Genomic DNA, 18,229 nt, shown 5'->3' with positions numbered 1-18,229 from the left:
GCATGAAACTGGTTTTATTCCTTCTGAAGGATTCAGTGAATTCCCCTGACCTGCGCTGCATAGTTTGGCATCGGAAAGGCAATTATTTTGCTTATGTGCCAGGAGTAAACAAAAACACTGTTTCCCTTTGCGGGTATAATCGCTGTTTCTTGGTTTTCAGAGAGCAGGACCACATCCATTCCCCAGCGGTGAACATTTGCCTCACTCCTAGCAAATGCACACCTACCCTGCTGCTTGGCTGGGTGCGTTTCTACACACATAGTGTCTTTTCATCTCAGTGTTGAGTCATAGGTCAAACATTTTAAGTGTATTTTACAACAGCTACTACCTTTAACGCTTAAAGCAGCAAAAAAATATGTGTAATGACATGAAATGGCATGAAGACAACACAGTGATTGCCAACTTGTACCTGGTGCCATAGAGACCTCACTAATTACAAAGTGGGCATACGTTTGTTTTCTTACTATGTTTGGTGGGGATCAAATATAAGGCCTATGTAATGCCACCCCAGCACTCACCACTGAGTTATACCTGTAGCACCCCAAATTTTAGAAGTGTTAATATACAGTGTGGTGGGTAATGTACAGTGGGGGGGGGGGGTTGTACCTTAACATTATTTGGGGAAATGCCAGTCAGACATTCAACTTGTTTTTTCTATTCCTTGGCTATTTAAAACATATGTAAGGAGACAAGACCAGAACATCAAACCCAATAAAACCCTTAAATATTATAAGTTGAGTTATATTTCAATGCATCCAAAAGGTTTTGAGTTCATACCTTTTTCATTGTTGGCATGTGTCATCTATCTGTCTGTCTATCTATCTATCTATCTATCTATCTATCTATCTATCTATCTACCATCATCTATCTACCCACGATCCTGGGGCTCTAATGTGCTAGATATGTGCTCTACCATTGAGCTATATCCGAGCCCTCATTTTTGACCGTGTAAAATCACATTTGGCTTCATTTTGTTCTGAAGTGTAATTTTTGCCAACCTCACAGAAAGATAGCTCTACTTCTTCCAAAGTCTGGGGTATGTGTGTGTGTGTGTGTGTGTGTGTGTGTGTGTGTGTGTGTGTGTGTGTGTGTGTGTATGTGTTATAGACTGAAGAAGGAAATCAGTCTAGAGGTTTGTAAGGTGATTTATCTTGTGTGCCTGGCCCTATGAAGGGTCTCCAGTTGCTAGTGAACTGGCCCTTTAAGGAGTTGTTAGCTGTTAGAACTGCTTGACCCTATGACCTTCAGTGTTGGTTGCCTCTTAGATTTCTGTTGAGAGGACATAAAGAGCCAGCAGAGGCTGAGAGAAGGAGATTGAGTTAGAAGAGAAGGCAGTTGGGGCAGAAGATATTAGGAGACAGTTGAACCAGGAGAAACTGAGCAATTGTTATGGTTTCTTCCAGAACAAGGGTGGAGCTGCTAGTATTGGGAAAACCAGAAGAAGGGATTGTTTACACACACCCTTGGGGAACAGTTGGGAAAGAAATTAGATTCAGGGATCTCCTCCACCTCATCAATCCTTCTCTCTCTCCTATCTTATGTTAAAGGGTGAAACCCAGGGCATAAAGGGTGGGAAAAAGAAGAACCCACAAAGTAGCAAAGACCAGCTACATAGGTTCCTCTGTTTGAACGTCTTTTTCAGATGCAAAACAAGTCAGACACAAGTGTCACAATCTCTTGTGCACAGCATCTCATGGGTCATGCTGCTCCAATGACAACTCCAGAATAACAGGACCTAGCACAGTGACAGGTCCTTCTTGGTATTTTATGTGCATGAGTGCTTCTTGGTATTTTTGAGGCAATAAATAAGGACTCAAGAGTCCATTCGCGTGTGTAAGGACTTGATCTTAGCTACCTTGTAAATTGTGTGAGCGATTTGGAAATGCAAAGTGAGACATAGCCTGGAACAGAGCAAGTAGGGGTGGATGGAGTTGGCTGACTGGATGGGTCAACATTTTTGACAATCCACTGTTCCTTCATTTGCCTAAAATTTTTTTTGAAGTGATTAACAGTGAATATTTTTGATAGTATAAAATTAAAGAAAATGGAATGTGGTACAATCCAGTGAAGGACTGCTTTGTGATTCTATTTGATTCTTCACATTAGAACTTTAATTAGTGCACGGAGGGGGGTGTTTCTGTGTGTTTTGTTGACAGGTCTTCCTGTCTGGAAGAATTTTAAGGATGAGCTGATGTGCTGATTAATTTTTGATGAGCAATAAAGAAAACTGCAATATCAGATCATTGCTAGGAAGCAAAATCCACCAACATTGCACAGTTTTAGTGGCTATAAGTGTGTTTCAGTCTCTGGAAAAAAAAATGAAGTCTTGCTTTTCTCCTTGTTGTACAAGTTTCAAATTTGGTGGGGTGATGTTAAAATCACAAGGGAGGGTTTTTTCCCCCCAGAACATCCTTCTTCCCTTCCTCTGAACGTGTCTAAGATGTCTATGAAAGGAATCTTAAGTAGTATTAACTTTAAAAAAAGCGTCTCAGGTGATTCTGGCCTGTTATTTAATTAAGGAACACTGGCTTCATATATACCCAGTATTAGAATATGTTATTATACATGGGTTATTAATCTGCAATTTTCAAACAACGAAAGTGTGGAGATTTTTATTCCTTCATTATTAGGTAAATGTTCTTTTGAAAGAAATACTAAAGCTTTACTTGATTTCTAAATGTTTTTCTTTTTTTTTGTGTGCCTGTCCAAATTAGAGCATTAATTTTTGGGGGAGGGGTCAGGAAACATACAAAAAGGAAAATGATATTTAGGACCAAAATAAAAACAGCAGTGGCAACTGGCCATTCAGTGTTGATCAGCTGAGTTAGACAATGGAGACAAAGAAAACACAGCAATCCTTATCTATTCATATTTGTTGAGGAAGGGGAATTCTAGTGGCCTTGCAAGGCAAGACAAAAACAAATACAATAACAACCAACCAAAGGGAAAAAAAAAAAATCGATGTGTACTTGTCTTACTTTCTTTCTTTGTGTCTATGATGAAATACTGTGACAGAAATGAATGAATGGCTTGTTTTAACTGAGAATTTTAGGGGTTATAATGGGGGAGTCAAGGCTTTGGCACTCAAAGGAGCTAGCCATAGTGTGAGAAGAGAGCCTTCCTTACTCTGCTGTTCATGGGACAAACAACCCCAGGAGCCTGTCCTGTGACGTCCCTACTACGATGGATGGACTCTAGCTGAACTGTGAACTGAGATCAAACCTTTCTCCCATAAGCGGCCCTTCTCAGGATGTTTTACCTCAACAACTGGGAAAGGAGCTCAGACAGTGGCCTCTGCTCCTATGGGGATACAGAACAGGGACCAAGAAAGCTTTTGGTACTTTGGGTTGTGGTCAGCAGCTTGTATTTTTATTTGTGTTTGATGTTCGCCCTTTGACCCCATGGAGTTAGTTCCCCACATGACTGTTATTCATTGGCAATTTATGGTTCTTGTTTGTTTGTTTTTGTTTTTCAAGTGGGGAGGAGTTCCATTATGACTCAGAGTCTTCAGCTGTTTTGAAGTTTTGCAGGAGGCCACACTTCCTCTGCGAGTTACCACTCCAGAACAACCTCGGGTTGGGGTCAGGTGTTTGGTTTTTCTACTACTCCTCCCTTTGGGAAGATGAGTGGATGAAGTAAATAAAAGTCTCTATTTCAGCTGCCTGAATGCTGGGGTTGGGGGTGTCCTTTGGGTGAGCAGTCCTTCTACAAACAAATGGAGGTGCATTTCGCTCCCTACACCTTAGTGTCTGGAAGGCAACGGAATGCTGGAAAGGAAGCCAACTGCTTACAAAGTGAAAGAGCATACTTCGTAAGCGGAGATGATCAGCTGGAGGATGTTCCCGGAGTCCTTCTGAAGCAATCCCACGGTCGCCCCAGGAATGAGCTTGGCATAATTCTGTAAAACCAACGACAAGCAGGGTGTAAATGAATGTTTGGCTATTCCCGAAATGCCAAGTTCAGAGTTCAGGTTGTTATCTGGGATTCCCCTCCATGTAACTGGCCCCAGGAAAGAAGAACTCCAGGTGGGTGCACACCTCCGTTGGTGCACACAGAGGCAAGGAAGGCATCAGGCTGCATCAGCAATCTGGGCTGGCGCTTTTAACGAGCAATCAGCTGGTGGAAAGGGGGCATGAACTCCTGCATGCCGGCTAGTAACTCTCCACTCCTACCTGTGCCAAGCAGCTGTTTGCAGGGAGTTAGGACAGTCCTACCATTGGTTGGAAGTGCTCCTCCCTGCATCCTGACTGATGAGAACCAATCCTAGCCTGTCTGTTTCCATTGCCTCTCCTGAGATGTCCTCTCCACCCAGGGATGACTTCCGGTTCACCAACATTCTGGGCCTGGAGTGTGGCCAGAAGATACCGCTTTGCAAGGAAGAAGTTTTCTAGCGAGCTGACTATTGTGGTGTGTGTGTGTGTGTGTGTGTGTGTGTGTGTGTGTGTGTGTGTGTGTGTGTGTGTGTGTGTGTGTGTGTGTGTGTGTGTGTGTGTGTGTGTGTGTAGACTACTGGTCAATGTTGAGTGTCTTCCTTTATCAGCCTCCATCTTACTTATTTATTGTCTTGGTGTGTCTGCATGTGTACATGCCTGTTTGCATGTGTTTGGTAGTATGTGTAAGGGGCTTATGTGATCATGTGTGTGGAGGCTTGAGGTTGATGTTAGGCATCTTCCGCAGTCGTTATCCACCTTACACAAAGAGTCAGGGTCTCTCATTGAGCCTGAGGATTGCCAGTTTGGTTAGTCTAGAAGCCAACTTGAATCAATAATTCTCTGTCTCTGCTAGGATTAAAAGCAAGCTGCTATGTTCACCCAGCTTGGATTCTGGGACTCCTGATTGTCGTTGTGAGCTCTCTCCCCAGTCCTTTTCACCTAATTTTCTAGACAGGGTCTGTCACTGGAACTGAATCTCACCAATTTGGCTATGCTGGCCAGCGAGCAAGCTCCAGGGCCGCTTCTGGTTTTGCCTCCCCAGTGCTGCGATTACAGGTGCCTACTGCTGCTCACGGCCCTGGTTTGTTTGTTTATTGTGTGCTGGTTCTGGGGCTCTGAATCCAGGCTCTCCAACTCGCAGAACAAGCCCTTTACTGACCACGCCATCTCTGCGACCCCAAGTGGGAGGCTTTCTGCAGCACATGCTACGAATCCCTGCTTTCTTAAACAGAGACTCCCAGGAAATATGTTGGTGCTATTTATTTTTAAGAAAATGAGCTTAGATCCTGGCATGGTGGTGAGTGAATGAGGGACCTGCTAAAGCCCCAAACACAGAAAGTTTCAGGCCAGCTTGGGACATATAAGCAAGACAATATTAAACAAAATAAACCAAAGATTAAGAAAAAATGTAAAAGTAGGGAACAAAGGAAAGAATAAAGGGAAAGAAAGACACAAAATCACTGTCATCCGAGGCATCATAACCGTGTTGCTTATAATCCTTGTATTTACTTTAAAATATTCTCCACCTTCTCCTCATTGAGTCCTTAGTTTCATCCAGACACTCGTTTACTGGCTTAATATTTAAAATTGGACTTAGTATCTATTAGCTATGCTATGCTAGACGATGACAATACTCTGTCAGCTGTGGTTTTGTACATTCCTGTGGTCATAAAGTCAGATGGTGAAGTTAAAATTCTGCATAGAAAAGGGTTAACAAGCATCAAGCTATACATTTAGGGCATCTCTATAGGTCCAAGAAAATTTTTACATTTAATCTGCGCTGGCTAGTTCTATATCAACTTGATAGAAGCTTTATCCAAGTAGGGGGAACCTCAGTTGTAAGGTCAGGCTGAAGGCAAGCCTGAAGGGTATTTTCTTAATCAGTGATTGATGAGGGAAGGCCCAGCCCATTACAGGTGATGCTGTGCCTGGGATTGTGGTCCTGGGTTCTGTGATAAAGGCTGAGGAAGCCATGTGAAGTAAGCCAGGAAGCAGCACCCTTCTATGGTCTCTGCATCAGCTCCTGCCTCCAGGTCCCTGGCCTGACTTCCTTCAGTGATGGACTTCATCCGCCAAATAAACCCTTTCCTCCCAAGTTGCTTTTGGTACCTAACTGAGACACTATATAATTCCAAAGATGATTGGAGTGGTTTAGGAAATGCACAGAACTCATTTAGAACAGCCATCATTGATTGCAATAGTGGCTATAAGAAGTCAGGCCAAGGAGAGAGAGGCAAACAGAAGCCCTGAAGCCAACCCAATGGCAGAATGCAAAGGCACCTGGCGGCCCCAGGGGCCTGTTAGAGGTATGCACCTGGGGAAACCCTAGCTCCCTCCACCTCTAGTATGGAAACAATGGGCTTCAGTTTTGAACGTGGGTTTTGTAACATTCCACTTGCTCCCATGTTCACATTCAAAGTTGCTGAAATCTGAACTCTCAGATGTGTCAGCGGCTGCCACTTTGACACTGCATCTTAGTACCAAGGGGGCCTGAGAGCAGCCGTGTGTTGGACAAGGCCCCTTGCATTTCCCAGAGTAAGGGAGAGCTTGTGAAAACCCGAGGAAGGCCCTGTTTCATGGACGTACCTCTTACACATATCATAAAGGGTCATGAAGCATGAGTCTGTGACTAACAGCAAATACCTAAATAGGGACTTGAGTTCCGCCCCAGCGGAGCCGGAATGTGTGTAAATTCGCCTGATCCTGCAGAAGAAGGCTGTGGAAACCTTTGTTCTTGACAGAGAAAGGTTTGGATCCCTTTGAAAAGGAATTTCAAGGTTCTCAGCTGGGCATGGAACTGCCACTCTTGAAGGACATTTTTGTATCCCCAAGGATGAGATGTTGTATTTTTGCAGACACCAGTTCAAGTGGTTCTGCGTTTGGGGCTAATTCTTGGCTAATGGCGCTGATCCCATCCGCTTCCTAATGCGTGATTACCATCCCGCATGTGGTATGACATTTGGCATTTGGCTATTAGGACAAGTGCTTAATGTTAATCACACTTGCTGATTGCCACTAGAGCCAGGGTACAAAAGAGCTGGCAGCCCAGTAGCAGTAGCCAGTGATGACACTGACAATTGTATAGAGGAAAACTATTAATTAATTTTTGGATGCTGATTCCCCCCTAAACCATTTCAAATAATTAACTGAAAAACATGACAATTTGGCTTAATGGCCTAACAGTGTGAAAAATTATACTTTAAATCTTTATAGTATTACGGTTACTGTAAGGAGGTATCAAATGCCTTTCCTTCATTAAAATCTTAACGTGATGTTATAAATTGTTGTGATTAGACGTGCTTCAAGTGAGAAGAGGGTCCATGCCAGCGAATTGCAGTACTGTGCTTCAGACAGTGAGGCTAGCAACAGGAAAGGCCGTGAACATGATGGCACATGAGCTGACTCAAATGCAAAGCCTCACGTGTGGCCGTGCACCCGCTTTTATCCCTCTGTGGATTATCCTAATTACAGATTCTCCTGGCTCTGCCTGCTCTACCTCCCAGGAGTTCCTGTCTGCTTGCTCTTTTGGATCACCTGAGTTTTCTTATTTATTTGTGTACTCTGCTCCCATCTAAAAAAAAAAAAAAAATGGTGGCTTGTTTATTTAACAGCATATATTTGCAAGTGGAAAGGGGCCATTCAGCTGGCAGCCTTCAGGGGACACAGTGCCCGAAGTCACACTCTGACCTCCTCTTTTTTCAGAGAGCATCTCAACACTGAGTGGCACTCAGTGCCTGGCTGTCAGACCAGTTTTTAAGTATGCACACTCGTTTGGCTAAGCGCAGAGGAATTTATGATTACCCTCGTGTCACCTGGTGGCTGACAGTGAGTGGCTGTCTCCTCTGACAGACTCCGTCTGAGGACCTTGGTAAGCATTCCTTTGCTCTGGGAGGTCTCTGATGTGCTGCCTTTTGAGAAAGACAGCTCCCGCCAGGATGCCCTGGTGCACTTCCTGTTGGGGAGCTCTCAGGGGCCCCGCTGACTTCTCCACGGAAGTTTAGTACTGTCTTCTTTCAGCTCATCCTGATTTGCCTTTTGCGCTGAGTGGCGGTGACTCAAGCCTGGATCTTTCTACATCCTCCTCTTGTAACACAGCTATAGTCTCGAAGGCCCCTCACGACCTCAGAGTTCATCGGCCATCGTTTTCTAGTGACTACACTGCCTAAGTCCCTTGTTTGATAAAGGAACTCAGATGTCAACTGTCCACCCGTCAGCTGGAAGCGTTCATAGGCACCTTGAAAGCTCGAGGCTCAGAAGAGCTACTGCTTGCTTCCCCTTGGGCTCTGTGCTTCCTTGTACCTTTCTATGCGGTCTCACCAATACACCCCTGAGACCATGACTGCATCTTAGGCTCAGCACTATTTCCTATCAGCACCACTTATTCAGGGCTATATTGGCAACGCCCTTCAGTGTCTCCCATCTTTACAATGTACTTATTAAATACAGTTTACTGAAATGCATTTACCAGAATGTTGGCTCGTATCTAATCTGCTCACAAATATCTCATCTAATCTTACAAAGATTTTTTTTTTCTTGCCTCTTTATCTATCTTTACTCACTTTTTCATAGCAGCATTCTTTCCGACCCGTGTGTTTTTCTCTATAACACACACACACACACACACACACACACACACACACACACAGAAACACCCCCCCCCCACACACACACACATAGCATGTACACATTAAGTATACAGGTCAGTGGGTATTAAAAACAAGCACATATAGCTACCATAATAACCTGCCCCTGGGGCCCTCTCTTGTAGTGCCTGTCAATCATTACTACACCCTTTGAAAGTATAATGACAATTTCGGGTCTTGTCACTATAGAGCCTGGACCATTTGCATTAGTTACTTTTTCTGTAGCTGTGATGCAACATCATGACCAAGGCAGCTCATAGAAGGAAGGATTCATTTGGTCTTAAAGCTCCAGAGAGCTAAGAGTCCCTCATCCCCACGACAGGCACGGCAGCAGGCAGGGACCTTACATGCTGAAGCAGGAGAGAGCGAGAACAAACTGAGGACTGGGTGAAGCTCTAGGCTCTCTAAGCTCACGCCCTCCAGTGGCACACTTCCTCTAGCCAGGCCATACTTCCTGAGTCCCTTAAATAGCACCATCAACTGGGGACCGAGTATTCAGATACAGGAGCCGATAGAGCAGTCTCTCTTAAACTTCATGGGCTTCGAGTTAAAAAAAAAAATGTATTAAGGAGGACACAAAAATCACTGCCCATAAAAGGAGTGATAAATAAGACTTCAAAGGGAGAGTCCCATCTATAGATCTAACATTATTCCCATCGAAGTACAAACATGTTATAAACTGATGTCAAAGCCTACAGGAAGCAGCAGAAGGCCCCGAGTAGCCAACTAAAATAGAGAGAGGAAGCTAACTGTCTTCAAGACTTCCTGAGAAGCTGCGGTACTCAAAAAGTATAGTATCGACAAATAGATCAATGAAACAGAACAGAAAGCCCAGAAGTCAACTGACATAAATAAAATCAATGGATCTTTTACAAAGAGTAAGAACATCACAATGAAGCAAAAATAGTCTTCTCAGCAAACGGTCCTGGAACAGTTGTGCATCCACATGCGCAAAAGAATCTAGACATGTATATCCATTACATCTTTATTATAAAGCTTAACTCCAAATGGATTACTAATCCACCTGAAAGAGGCAAAACTGTATCTCATAAAAGACGTCATAGGAGAAAATTTCCGCGCCCTTGACTTTGGGTGACGACATTCTGCTACAATACTAAAAATTTGATCCACAAGGGGATTGATGAGTTCGGTGTAAATAAAAACAATCTTGATGTGTGAAAGACAATTTTAGAGACTGTGAAGACAAGACACACACACACACACACACACACACACACACACACACACACACAGAGAGAGAGAGAGAGAGAGAGAGAGAGAGATCACTTACAGAAGATAAATCACATAAAGGTTTGTTATTTATGAGTTTAAGAAACTCTTAAAACTCAACATGAAAACAATCTTATGCCGGGCAGTGGTGGCGCATGCCTTTAATCCCAGCACTTGGGAGGCAGAGACAGGCAGATCTCTATGAGTTCAAGGCCAGCCTGGTCTACAGAGTGAGTTCCAAGATAGCCAGAGCTGTTACACAGAGAAACCCTGTCTCAAAAAAAAAAAAAAAAAATCTTATTTTAGAAGGAATTAAAGACCCATTCAGATGCCTCAACCAAAGAAGACAAGTAGACAGCAAAGAAGCACCTGAAAACATGCTCCCTGTCAAGCTAACACTCTCTAACTCCCTTGTCCCACGGTGCTTTTGCCTCAACTTTCTGACACTGTCTCCATAAAAGGACACTGTTCCTGTTAGATTTAAGAGTTCATGTGTTTGGGCAGGAGAGATGGCTCAGCAGTTAAGAGCACTAGCTATTCTTCCAAATGACCTAGGTTCAGTTCCCAGCACCCACATAGCTGCTCATGTCTGTCTACAACTCCAGCACCAGAAACTCCAAGAGCAACCAGAGCCTATGTGTGATATATGGTGATTAATTGTGTCCCCAATGAGCCTACTTCCAAATAACATCACGTCTCTGGTAACAGGAGTTAAACCTCTAACCTACTTTTCTGGGGGCCATGATTCCTAACAGACAGCTGTGGTTCTTTTTAGCCTTACATCCTTAGTTGAATCAGGGCAGGTGGTACCTTGCCCAGGCGCTGAGGTCTAAAGTGGTAGAAGCAGACTGTGGCTCTAGGCCAATGCTCGCCGGCTTCTATTAGGCTGCCCGTGGGAGGAATGGGTACAAATGCCAGTGGCAGATGAACGTGAGTGTCTCCTTAGGAGGCTAAGATCGCAGTGCCTTATATGTATGCTTAGTGACTCAGATTTTAAAACACTTTCCCAGCCAGTGCAAGAAGAAAGGACCAGAGGAAGAAAGGCCCTTGGCTGTGATGACTGTCAAACGCAAACGCTGCCTTTCAAAAGAAATGTCGGAAGGAATGAAAGGATGGGGTGTTTCCCAGGAGACCAGTGCTCTGTTATTTACCTGGTCAAAAACCCCCAGCTCTTTGGTGGTAAAGCCTTGCTTCTGTGGAAAAGCATGATCCTTCCAGAGCTGGGGCCTGAGCCTGCTGACATAAATGAAACTGAATTCCACCCGAAGGCTTTCTTCTTCTGGGGTGGGGGGGTGGCTTTCATTCTTGTGAGGTTCTCATGTTCATTATTCGGAAATGCAGGGCTCCCGGTATTATGCAAAAGTTTACCCTTAGGCTCCACTCTGTTACTAGGACACCCAAGATTCCAAGAAGAACGCATAATTGTTTCTGGCAAAAAGGGGTGGCCTGGCTGGCTGTCTCTGGGTTGCATGATATCTGCATTGCCTTCAGGCTTTCCACGGTCAGCATTCCCCAGGCAGCCAGGCAGGCAGGATGGGAGTGTGCTAATTAGATCGGGTGCTTGATCTTGAAGTCGGTGCCAGCAATGACTGGTTAGTCAGCCTCGGAACTTTTGAGCACTACCTGTCTTTCTTCCAAGTCTACCCGGAATGTAATTATTTTTTCAGCCAGAAGCCGTATCACACAGCTGAATGAGTGCTCTGGAGCCGTGGCCATAACAAGGAAAACAAACAAACAAACAAACAAACAAAAACGAATGGACCACGGTGCATACTGTTAGGAGACAAACAGATGCTCAGAGGCATCTGAACGGAGACTCTGAGAACAAAGGGGCTGGGTAGAGTATTTGTTGCCGAGGACACTTCACGGCTCCTCTTAATGAGATTAGCCTGCTTTCAGAGACGGAGGACATATCTTGGCTACAGAATGCACATCTTGGGTCTCTAAGCTTTAAAAAGCCCTTTCAAAATGGGAAGGGGAGACGGGTTGCAGAAACAGCCTGTGTGTTCTGCAGACCAATGGGCAGGCAATAAATGATTGGATGATTGGAAGGAAGGATGATTGGAAGGAAGGTTATCCAGGGGACAAGAAGACAGCAAGTGGGGTGTGTGCAAGCACTGCTATAGAGCCGTGAGCCCCCGCACTTCAGGTGTTGTGAAGCTGGTCACACATGTGGAGGCGTAGACCACTGAATCAGAACCCGCCTGTTCATAAGGTGCAGAATGGTTGGATATACAGAGGAAATATAAAGATGCCAACCCCAGTGTCTGAGTCCAAAGGTGTCAATTTAATCAGGCCAGGTTGTGGCCTGGGCATCGATTCTTTTTTTTTTTTTTTTTAAGCCATCAAGGTGTGTCTAAAAGCACCAATGATTTCGAACCATGGGCAAAGAACAGTCTGTGATTTGGAAAATAAAGACATTATGTCTTTAAGACTTAGACCTGTAAGCCATATGGCGTATTCAGCCTTTCATACGCGTGCGGCATCTCTGCTTTGCCACAAAGGTGGTATTTTTAGGTGCCTGAACTCCATGGACTGCCTTTCACTGTCTCTCATCCTCTCTACCGCCTTCTACTTTAGCTTACTCCAAGCTGACTGACTTTTGAACGTTTTTATTCCGTTTCTCGTAATTTCTGAGTATGAGTTGTTTACTGCCCGCAGGGCCTTTGCACGTGCCTCCTCTTAATGTCCTCTCAACTTTCTGGTTGTCTCAGCACCACTTGGGTGGAGTCCACCCTGTAGAGCCTCTCCAAGGAAAATCTCAGTCTTTCCCTTTAATTATCCTCCATCGCTACACACGTTTACCTCCCATTTCTTCAGCAGCACATTTAAAAGTCAGTCTCTGTTCCTTATTCATTGTTTATTACTTGTCTGCTTTCCTTCAATAGAGCCCATGAGGACAGAACCTGCCTTCTATTCTCTAGTCCCCCAGGGCTTGCTAAGTATAAAACACATTAAAAAAAAATTTAAAAAAAAAATGAATGAATGAATAAGTAAGCTAAGACTTGTGGTCAACTATTGACCAGTAACCCATTTTTGTAATAACAGAAATCCGTTAATCTTCATATAGTATGGTAGACTTGTATCTTGTGACTCACAAGGCTTAAGTGGCCATCCAGCCATTACTGTTAGGCTCCTGAGAAATCAAAGCGTGCTGAAGTGTTATTGTGTGAAGCTTAGATGTCCACAGGCTCATGTTCCATAGTTGCCGGTGCTATTTGGCAGGGGATGTGGAGCCTGTTGGAGCTGGCAGGGGCTGCGGCAGGATGAGCAGAGGGGCTGGATGGCTGAAGGAAGGCGCTAGGGAGAGGCCTCCAAATCTTGTAGCCAGCCTTTGGTTTTGGCCTCCTCTTGCTTCCTGCTCTTTGGTGATGTGAACGTCCTTTTTACTTGCTCCCACATGTGGGATCCATGCTTTCCCACAGTGGTGGGCTGAAACCTTTGGCACTGTCAGCCAGACACTTTCTGTAACCTGTTTTCTCAGGACCTGTCCTCACAGTGGTACAAAAGTAACTAATACACGAGTTATACTTGAGTTTCACCAGAACAAAGAACGTTCTCTAATCTAAGAGTATCATCAGTATTGCATGGGACACACTTTCACTAAAACTTATTTGTTGTTTATTTGAAACTCAATTGTAACTAGATATTCTGTATTTTATGGACAAAAAAAAAAAAAATCTATCAATACTATGAAATAAGTGTTCCAGCCTGTGAAATAATGAATAAAGTATGTCCAAACTACACAAATTCAACAGTTTTTTAAAAAAATTTTTTGTTTACTTTTTGAAAATTCTGTATTGCAGAGGCAATAAAATATTCAGCTCTTAAAATTAGTATTAGTCTATTTTAGGTTCTCTTTGACAACTGGGCATGAAATTAAAATATATATTTCTCCCAAACTTTATGTCTAGTGGGCCATCAGTTTTCACTTTCCCTCTTGGGTTGATGAGCTATCCAGTGTTTAAAAGGCAGGGCTCAGTAGAAAATGTGTGATTACAGTTAGACACTGCCCAGTGACACACCCAGTAGCCATTACAATCATGGGGACACCCAGAGAAAGCACAAGGAGTGAGCTGGGTTTATGAAAGTTAAAATGTGGCCATACAAAAGCAAAAACAGAACACATAGCATGTGAATATGGGAAAAAGTAAGTCTGGAGGGGAAATGACCGCACAGTTTGGGGCTGATGAGATGAGAAGGAACAAAACTCTTTAATTAGCTAATTTTCACTTTTGGTTATACTGAGCACTGAACTCAGGGGCTTTGTTGACACTAGCACCACCCTACCACCGGGCTACAGCCAAGCCCTCTTTATTTCTTATTTTGAGGCAAGCTCTTAAAAGTTGTTGAGACTGGCCTTGAACTTATATCCCTCTCCTGCAGCCTCTGACTCAACTGGGAATACAGATCTGTGCCACCAGTTGTGGTGCAAGTTGCTTTTATTTTTACAGCAGAAATCCTATAAATATGAAAGCCATACACTCAGAATATTGTAGGATAACCTTGATTTCTATCTAATGTTATTCTTGTTAATAAAAGTGATTGATGTATAACTACACACAATTTAATTCTTATGCCTTTCTAAGACTATAAACATATAAACTCATTTAAAAATGTGAACATACTTAATATGTATAGTATGATAGCAATTATGTTAAAATATGCAAATGCATGCAAAGAAAAAGGAAGGAAGACTTATTCTAAAATGTCAACAGTGGTTAGCTCTGTCTGAGGGGTTGCTTTATGAGTGATTTTTATTTTTTCCTCCTGCTTTTCAGCATTTCTCTGCCTCCCTCCATTTTGTGCAAATGTTGCATTAATTTTGTAGCTAGAAAAAGAGTAGCTTTATTTTGTTTTTCATACTTCCAATCTGCATTACCTGTAAGAGAGTATCTAATACAATAGTAACTTGTACAAACTACAAAGGTAACTTGGAAGACGACATTTCCTTGTAACCTGGAGGCCTAACTTAAAGATGTGTGTCTGCGGGGCATGGAGAGATAGCCTAGTGGTTAAGAGCACTGGCAGTTCTTCCAGAAGACCCAGGTTCAATTCCCAGCACCCACATGGCCCCTCACAACTGTCTGTGGCTCCAGTTCCAGAGGCTCTGACATCCTCACACAGTCATACATGCAGGCAAAGTACCAATGCACATGAAATTAAAAATAAAATGTGTGGATGCATGATGGGGAATAAAAGTGTAGGGATGGGCCCAGCTACAGCATCCACAGTGCAGCGCACTGCATGTGACTCAGAGCACTCAGTTACAGAGAACTGCAGATGGAGTCTCCTGACACTACAGGCATCTCCCTGGACCAGCCTCAGACACAGCCCACTGAACACGGCAAGGTCAGTATGCTTAATGCCACAAAACTATGCACTGAAAAATTAATTGAAACACTAATGTTTATATCATGCATGCATTTTATCACAATATGACAATATAACAAAAATAGTACCCCCCCCCAATTCATTAAAATTCCTCTTTTCTGCTGGGCGTGGTGGCACACTCCTTTAATCCCAGCACTCAGGAGGCAGAGGCAGGTGGATCTCTGTGAGTTTGAGGCAGGCCTGGTCTACAAAGCGAGTCTAGGACAGCCAAGGCTATACAGAGAAACCCTGTCTGGAAAAACCAAAAAAAAAAAAAAAAAAAAAAATCCTCTTCTCCCAGGATCAGTCATTGGCTGTTAAATCTTGTAGGTCATTGAGTTCAGTTTTTCCTTTCTTTCTTTCTTTCTTTCTTTCTTTCTTTCCTTCCTTCCTTCCTTCTGGTTTTTCAAGACAGGGTTTCCTTGTGGAGCCTTGGCTGTCCTGGACTTGATTTGTAGACCAGCCTGGCCTCGAACTCACAGAGATCCGCCTGCCTCTGCCTCCCAGAGTGCTGGGATTAAAGGTGTGCACCACCATGCCCAGCCGAGTTGAGATTTTTCAATCAAGTAAAAGGAAAGTGGTAGCATTTAAATGTGCCAGCATGTCATTAATACAGAATCAGCTATGGATGTGCCTATATTTTAATATCATAAAAACAAGTGTACAAAAGATGAACACTAAGTTTAGCATCCTGGTCACCTCACAGAAAGGAGGGCAAGAACGCAGACAGGATGCTAGTTGGTGGGCAACCACACACAAGATGTTTTCCTTCTTTAAAATGATCCAATATGGTGGCGATATTAGATCGGAGGAAATTTAGCAGTGGGTGTGCCACTGTTCAATGTATAATCTGCTTGTCTGTATGCTTAAATTATGTAAACTTAACAAATCTATAGCCTTTGCAGACCCCCGGTCCTCATCTTATCTCTTTCATTGGAGTCAGAGATAATAAGTAGCCTGGGTGGGGAGACACGTTTACATGGCAGCCCAATGACATCATGCCTCCTGGCTATGTGGCCTCTTTCCATCACAGGGAAGGATCAGAGACACTCATTTCAAGTATAAGCATCTGTAACTTGCTTCATTCACTTAAATTAACAGCAACACTAAAGGATATCTAGGCCAAAAACTGCCTGGTGTTAAAGGACTGCCGTTTGAAGAGTCCCTCTGTTGGGCAGCTCTGCTCCACCCTCAGGCTATGTGCCTTTACAGGGATGTTGAAAGCTGATGGTGAAAGGGATGTTTGGCGGGTGGTCCAGCGTTTAGGAGTTGGAGGGCTCTACCACCACCTCCGCCGCCTGGGGTCAGGGCTCAACTGCGACTTTTTCCAGTGGTTGAGGCTATAGACTCTGGTTAGCTGGGTGTACATTCTGCCACGTACAACTTGATTTGCTCATCCGGAGTCTGTAGTGATACGTGGACAAGAACTGATAATGTGAGTGTAAAAGTCTTAGTCTCCCGGTGGCCACTTATGATGGTCATTGCTGTAAGTCATCACTAGGTCTCAGTTTTCACCCCCCGTCAAGAGAAAGGGTGAGGTATTGTATTGTGCTACTGTTGGCATCAAAACCAGATTTTATGATTGTCAACTAGTCTGCTACCTCTTCTAACAAAGATGATGAATAGGAAAAAAAAATAATCAAACACTGATTGACAGAAAAAGTACAAACTCATTAGCAAAATCCTGTCACAGAGTGCCTCCCTCCCTCTGGGTCTGTGTCTACAATGCTCTCATCTTATATTTTCAGGTTAATTATTGACTTAAAAGTCTGTTAATGATGTGTGAGGCTCCCTGAGGCAGACACCGTACCTTAGCCTTGTGGTCATGAGGTGCTCCTAGGAGGTGCTCAAGAGATAGTGAATAAATGAATGAATGAATGAATGAATGTGACTGTGCAGTCTGCAGCATCATTGCCCAGGGATACAGGAGCCATCCTAGGTCTTATGCTAATGCTCAAACATTTAGACTGTATTGTGACAAGATCTCCTGTTTGTATATGGGAGGACCTAGCAGGGGAATCTCTTGAAGGCGCCATTTAAACCTGGCTCTTTCTTTTTCTCATATGTTAATGTTTTGGAGTCCAAGCTTTCAGATTCTTGGGAAGAAGAGTCCTGTGTTAGCAAACAGTGTCAATTGATGGTCGGCCATAGTTGGCACTTACTAGTTAGCCTGATTCCATAGATGCCCAGCAATCCGAGGTCATGAGGTTTGTTTCCAAATCCTCCCTCTCTGAGGGATGTTTCTGTTAATGAGGAAAGCGTAGGCAGCTGACTCTCCTTAGGCTTTGTTCCCAGATACCATCAATTAAGGAGAAATCAAAATCTTCCCCATTCCACTTGAATCGAGAGCAATTTATTAACTCCATGGCTATGTTACATAATCGCAAAATTGCCTTTTATCCCAGATGATTTTATTGCATTAAAAATCCCAAGTTTGAGATATCCAATTATAGCATTAGATTGAGAGGAGGGAGGAGTAAATTCTTAGAGTGGGTTATAAAATCAGCCACAGTACAGCTAGCGAACCTTGCCATCTGCGTGGAGATCGTCAGAGTTCACGGCTGGCTGCAGCGTTGGCCATTGGCTGTTAAATACGGAGGCTACCAGACTTTCCGTTTTTATTTTATAAATACTAAGGCCAGAGAGATCAAGGCCTTTCCACTGAACTGAAATTGTTTTGATCTTTTCTGACAAGAACATTTGAAAACAGAATAACCGAGCCAATTAACGAACAGCAAGGGGGTCCAATTTTTATTTTCTCTCCCTCAACCTTGCCTTACCTCCTATCCTCCCTCGCCACAGTGACTAGCTCAAAGAATAGTCAAAGGAAGAAAGGGAGAAAGAAAACCGGGGCTATTGATTCCTGAAACATGGAAACTCATGGACAGGATGTGACTGTCATGGGTCGTGCAAGAACACAAGGCTTGAGGCGTGTTATGGCTGCTCCTCAGACTTACTTTTTGATCAAATGTATGCCAGGGGAGAGCTGCTAGGGGGTTTCCCTGCGACGGCCCGGGGGGGAGCGGGAGGCTGTGGACCTTCTCCAGCAGG

General features: G+C 43.7%; 1 protein-coding gene across 4 annotated transcripts in view; it reads right to left on the bottom strand.

Moving 5' to 3' along the window:
- Itgb6 (integrin subunit beta 6) overlaps positions 1 to 18,229 on the bottom strand; it is a 121,357-nt gene that overhangs the window by 27,324 nt on the left and 75,804 nt on the right. For all 4 annotated transcript variants that reach the window (XM_051166118.1, XM_051166120.1, XM_051166119.1 and 1 more), the window contains one exon: positions 3,809 to 3,898. In XM_051166118.1, the coding sequence (XP_051022075.1) occupies positions 3,809 to 3,898 (90 nt within the window). The remainder of the gene's footprint in view (positions 1 to 3,808; positions 3,899 to 18,229) is intronic.

Source organism: Acomys russatus, chromosome 24 (genome assembly GCF_903995435.1).
Source record: "Acomys russatus chromosome 24, mAcoRus1.1, whole genome shotgun sequence".
Classification (NCBI taxonomy): domain Eukaryota; kingdom Metazoa; phylum Chordata; class Mammalia; order Rodentia; family Muridae; genus Acomys; species Acomys russatus.
The sequence above is the reverse complement of the archived record's forward strand: the minus strand, read 5'-3'. Positions and strand labels throughout refer to the sequence as shown.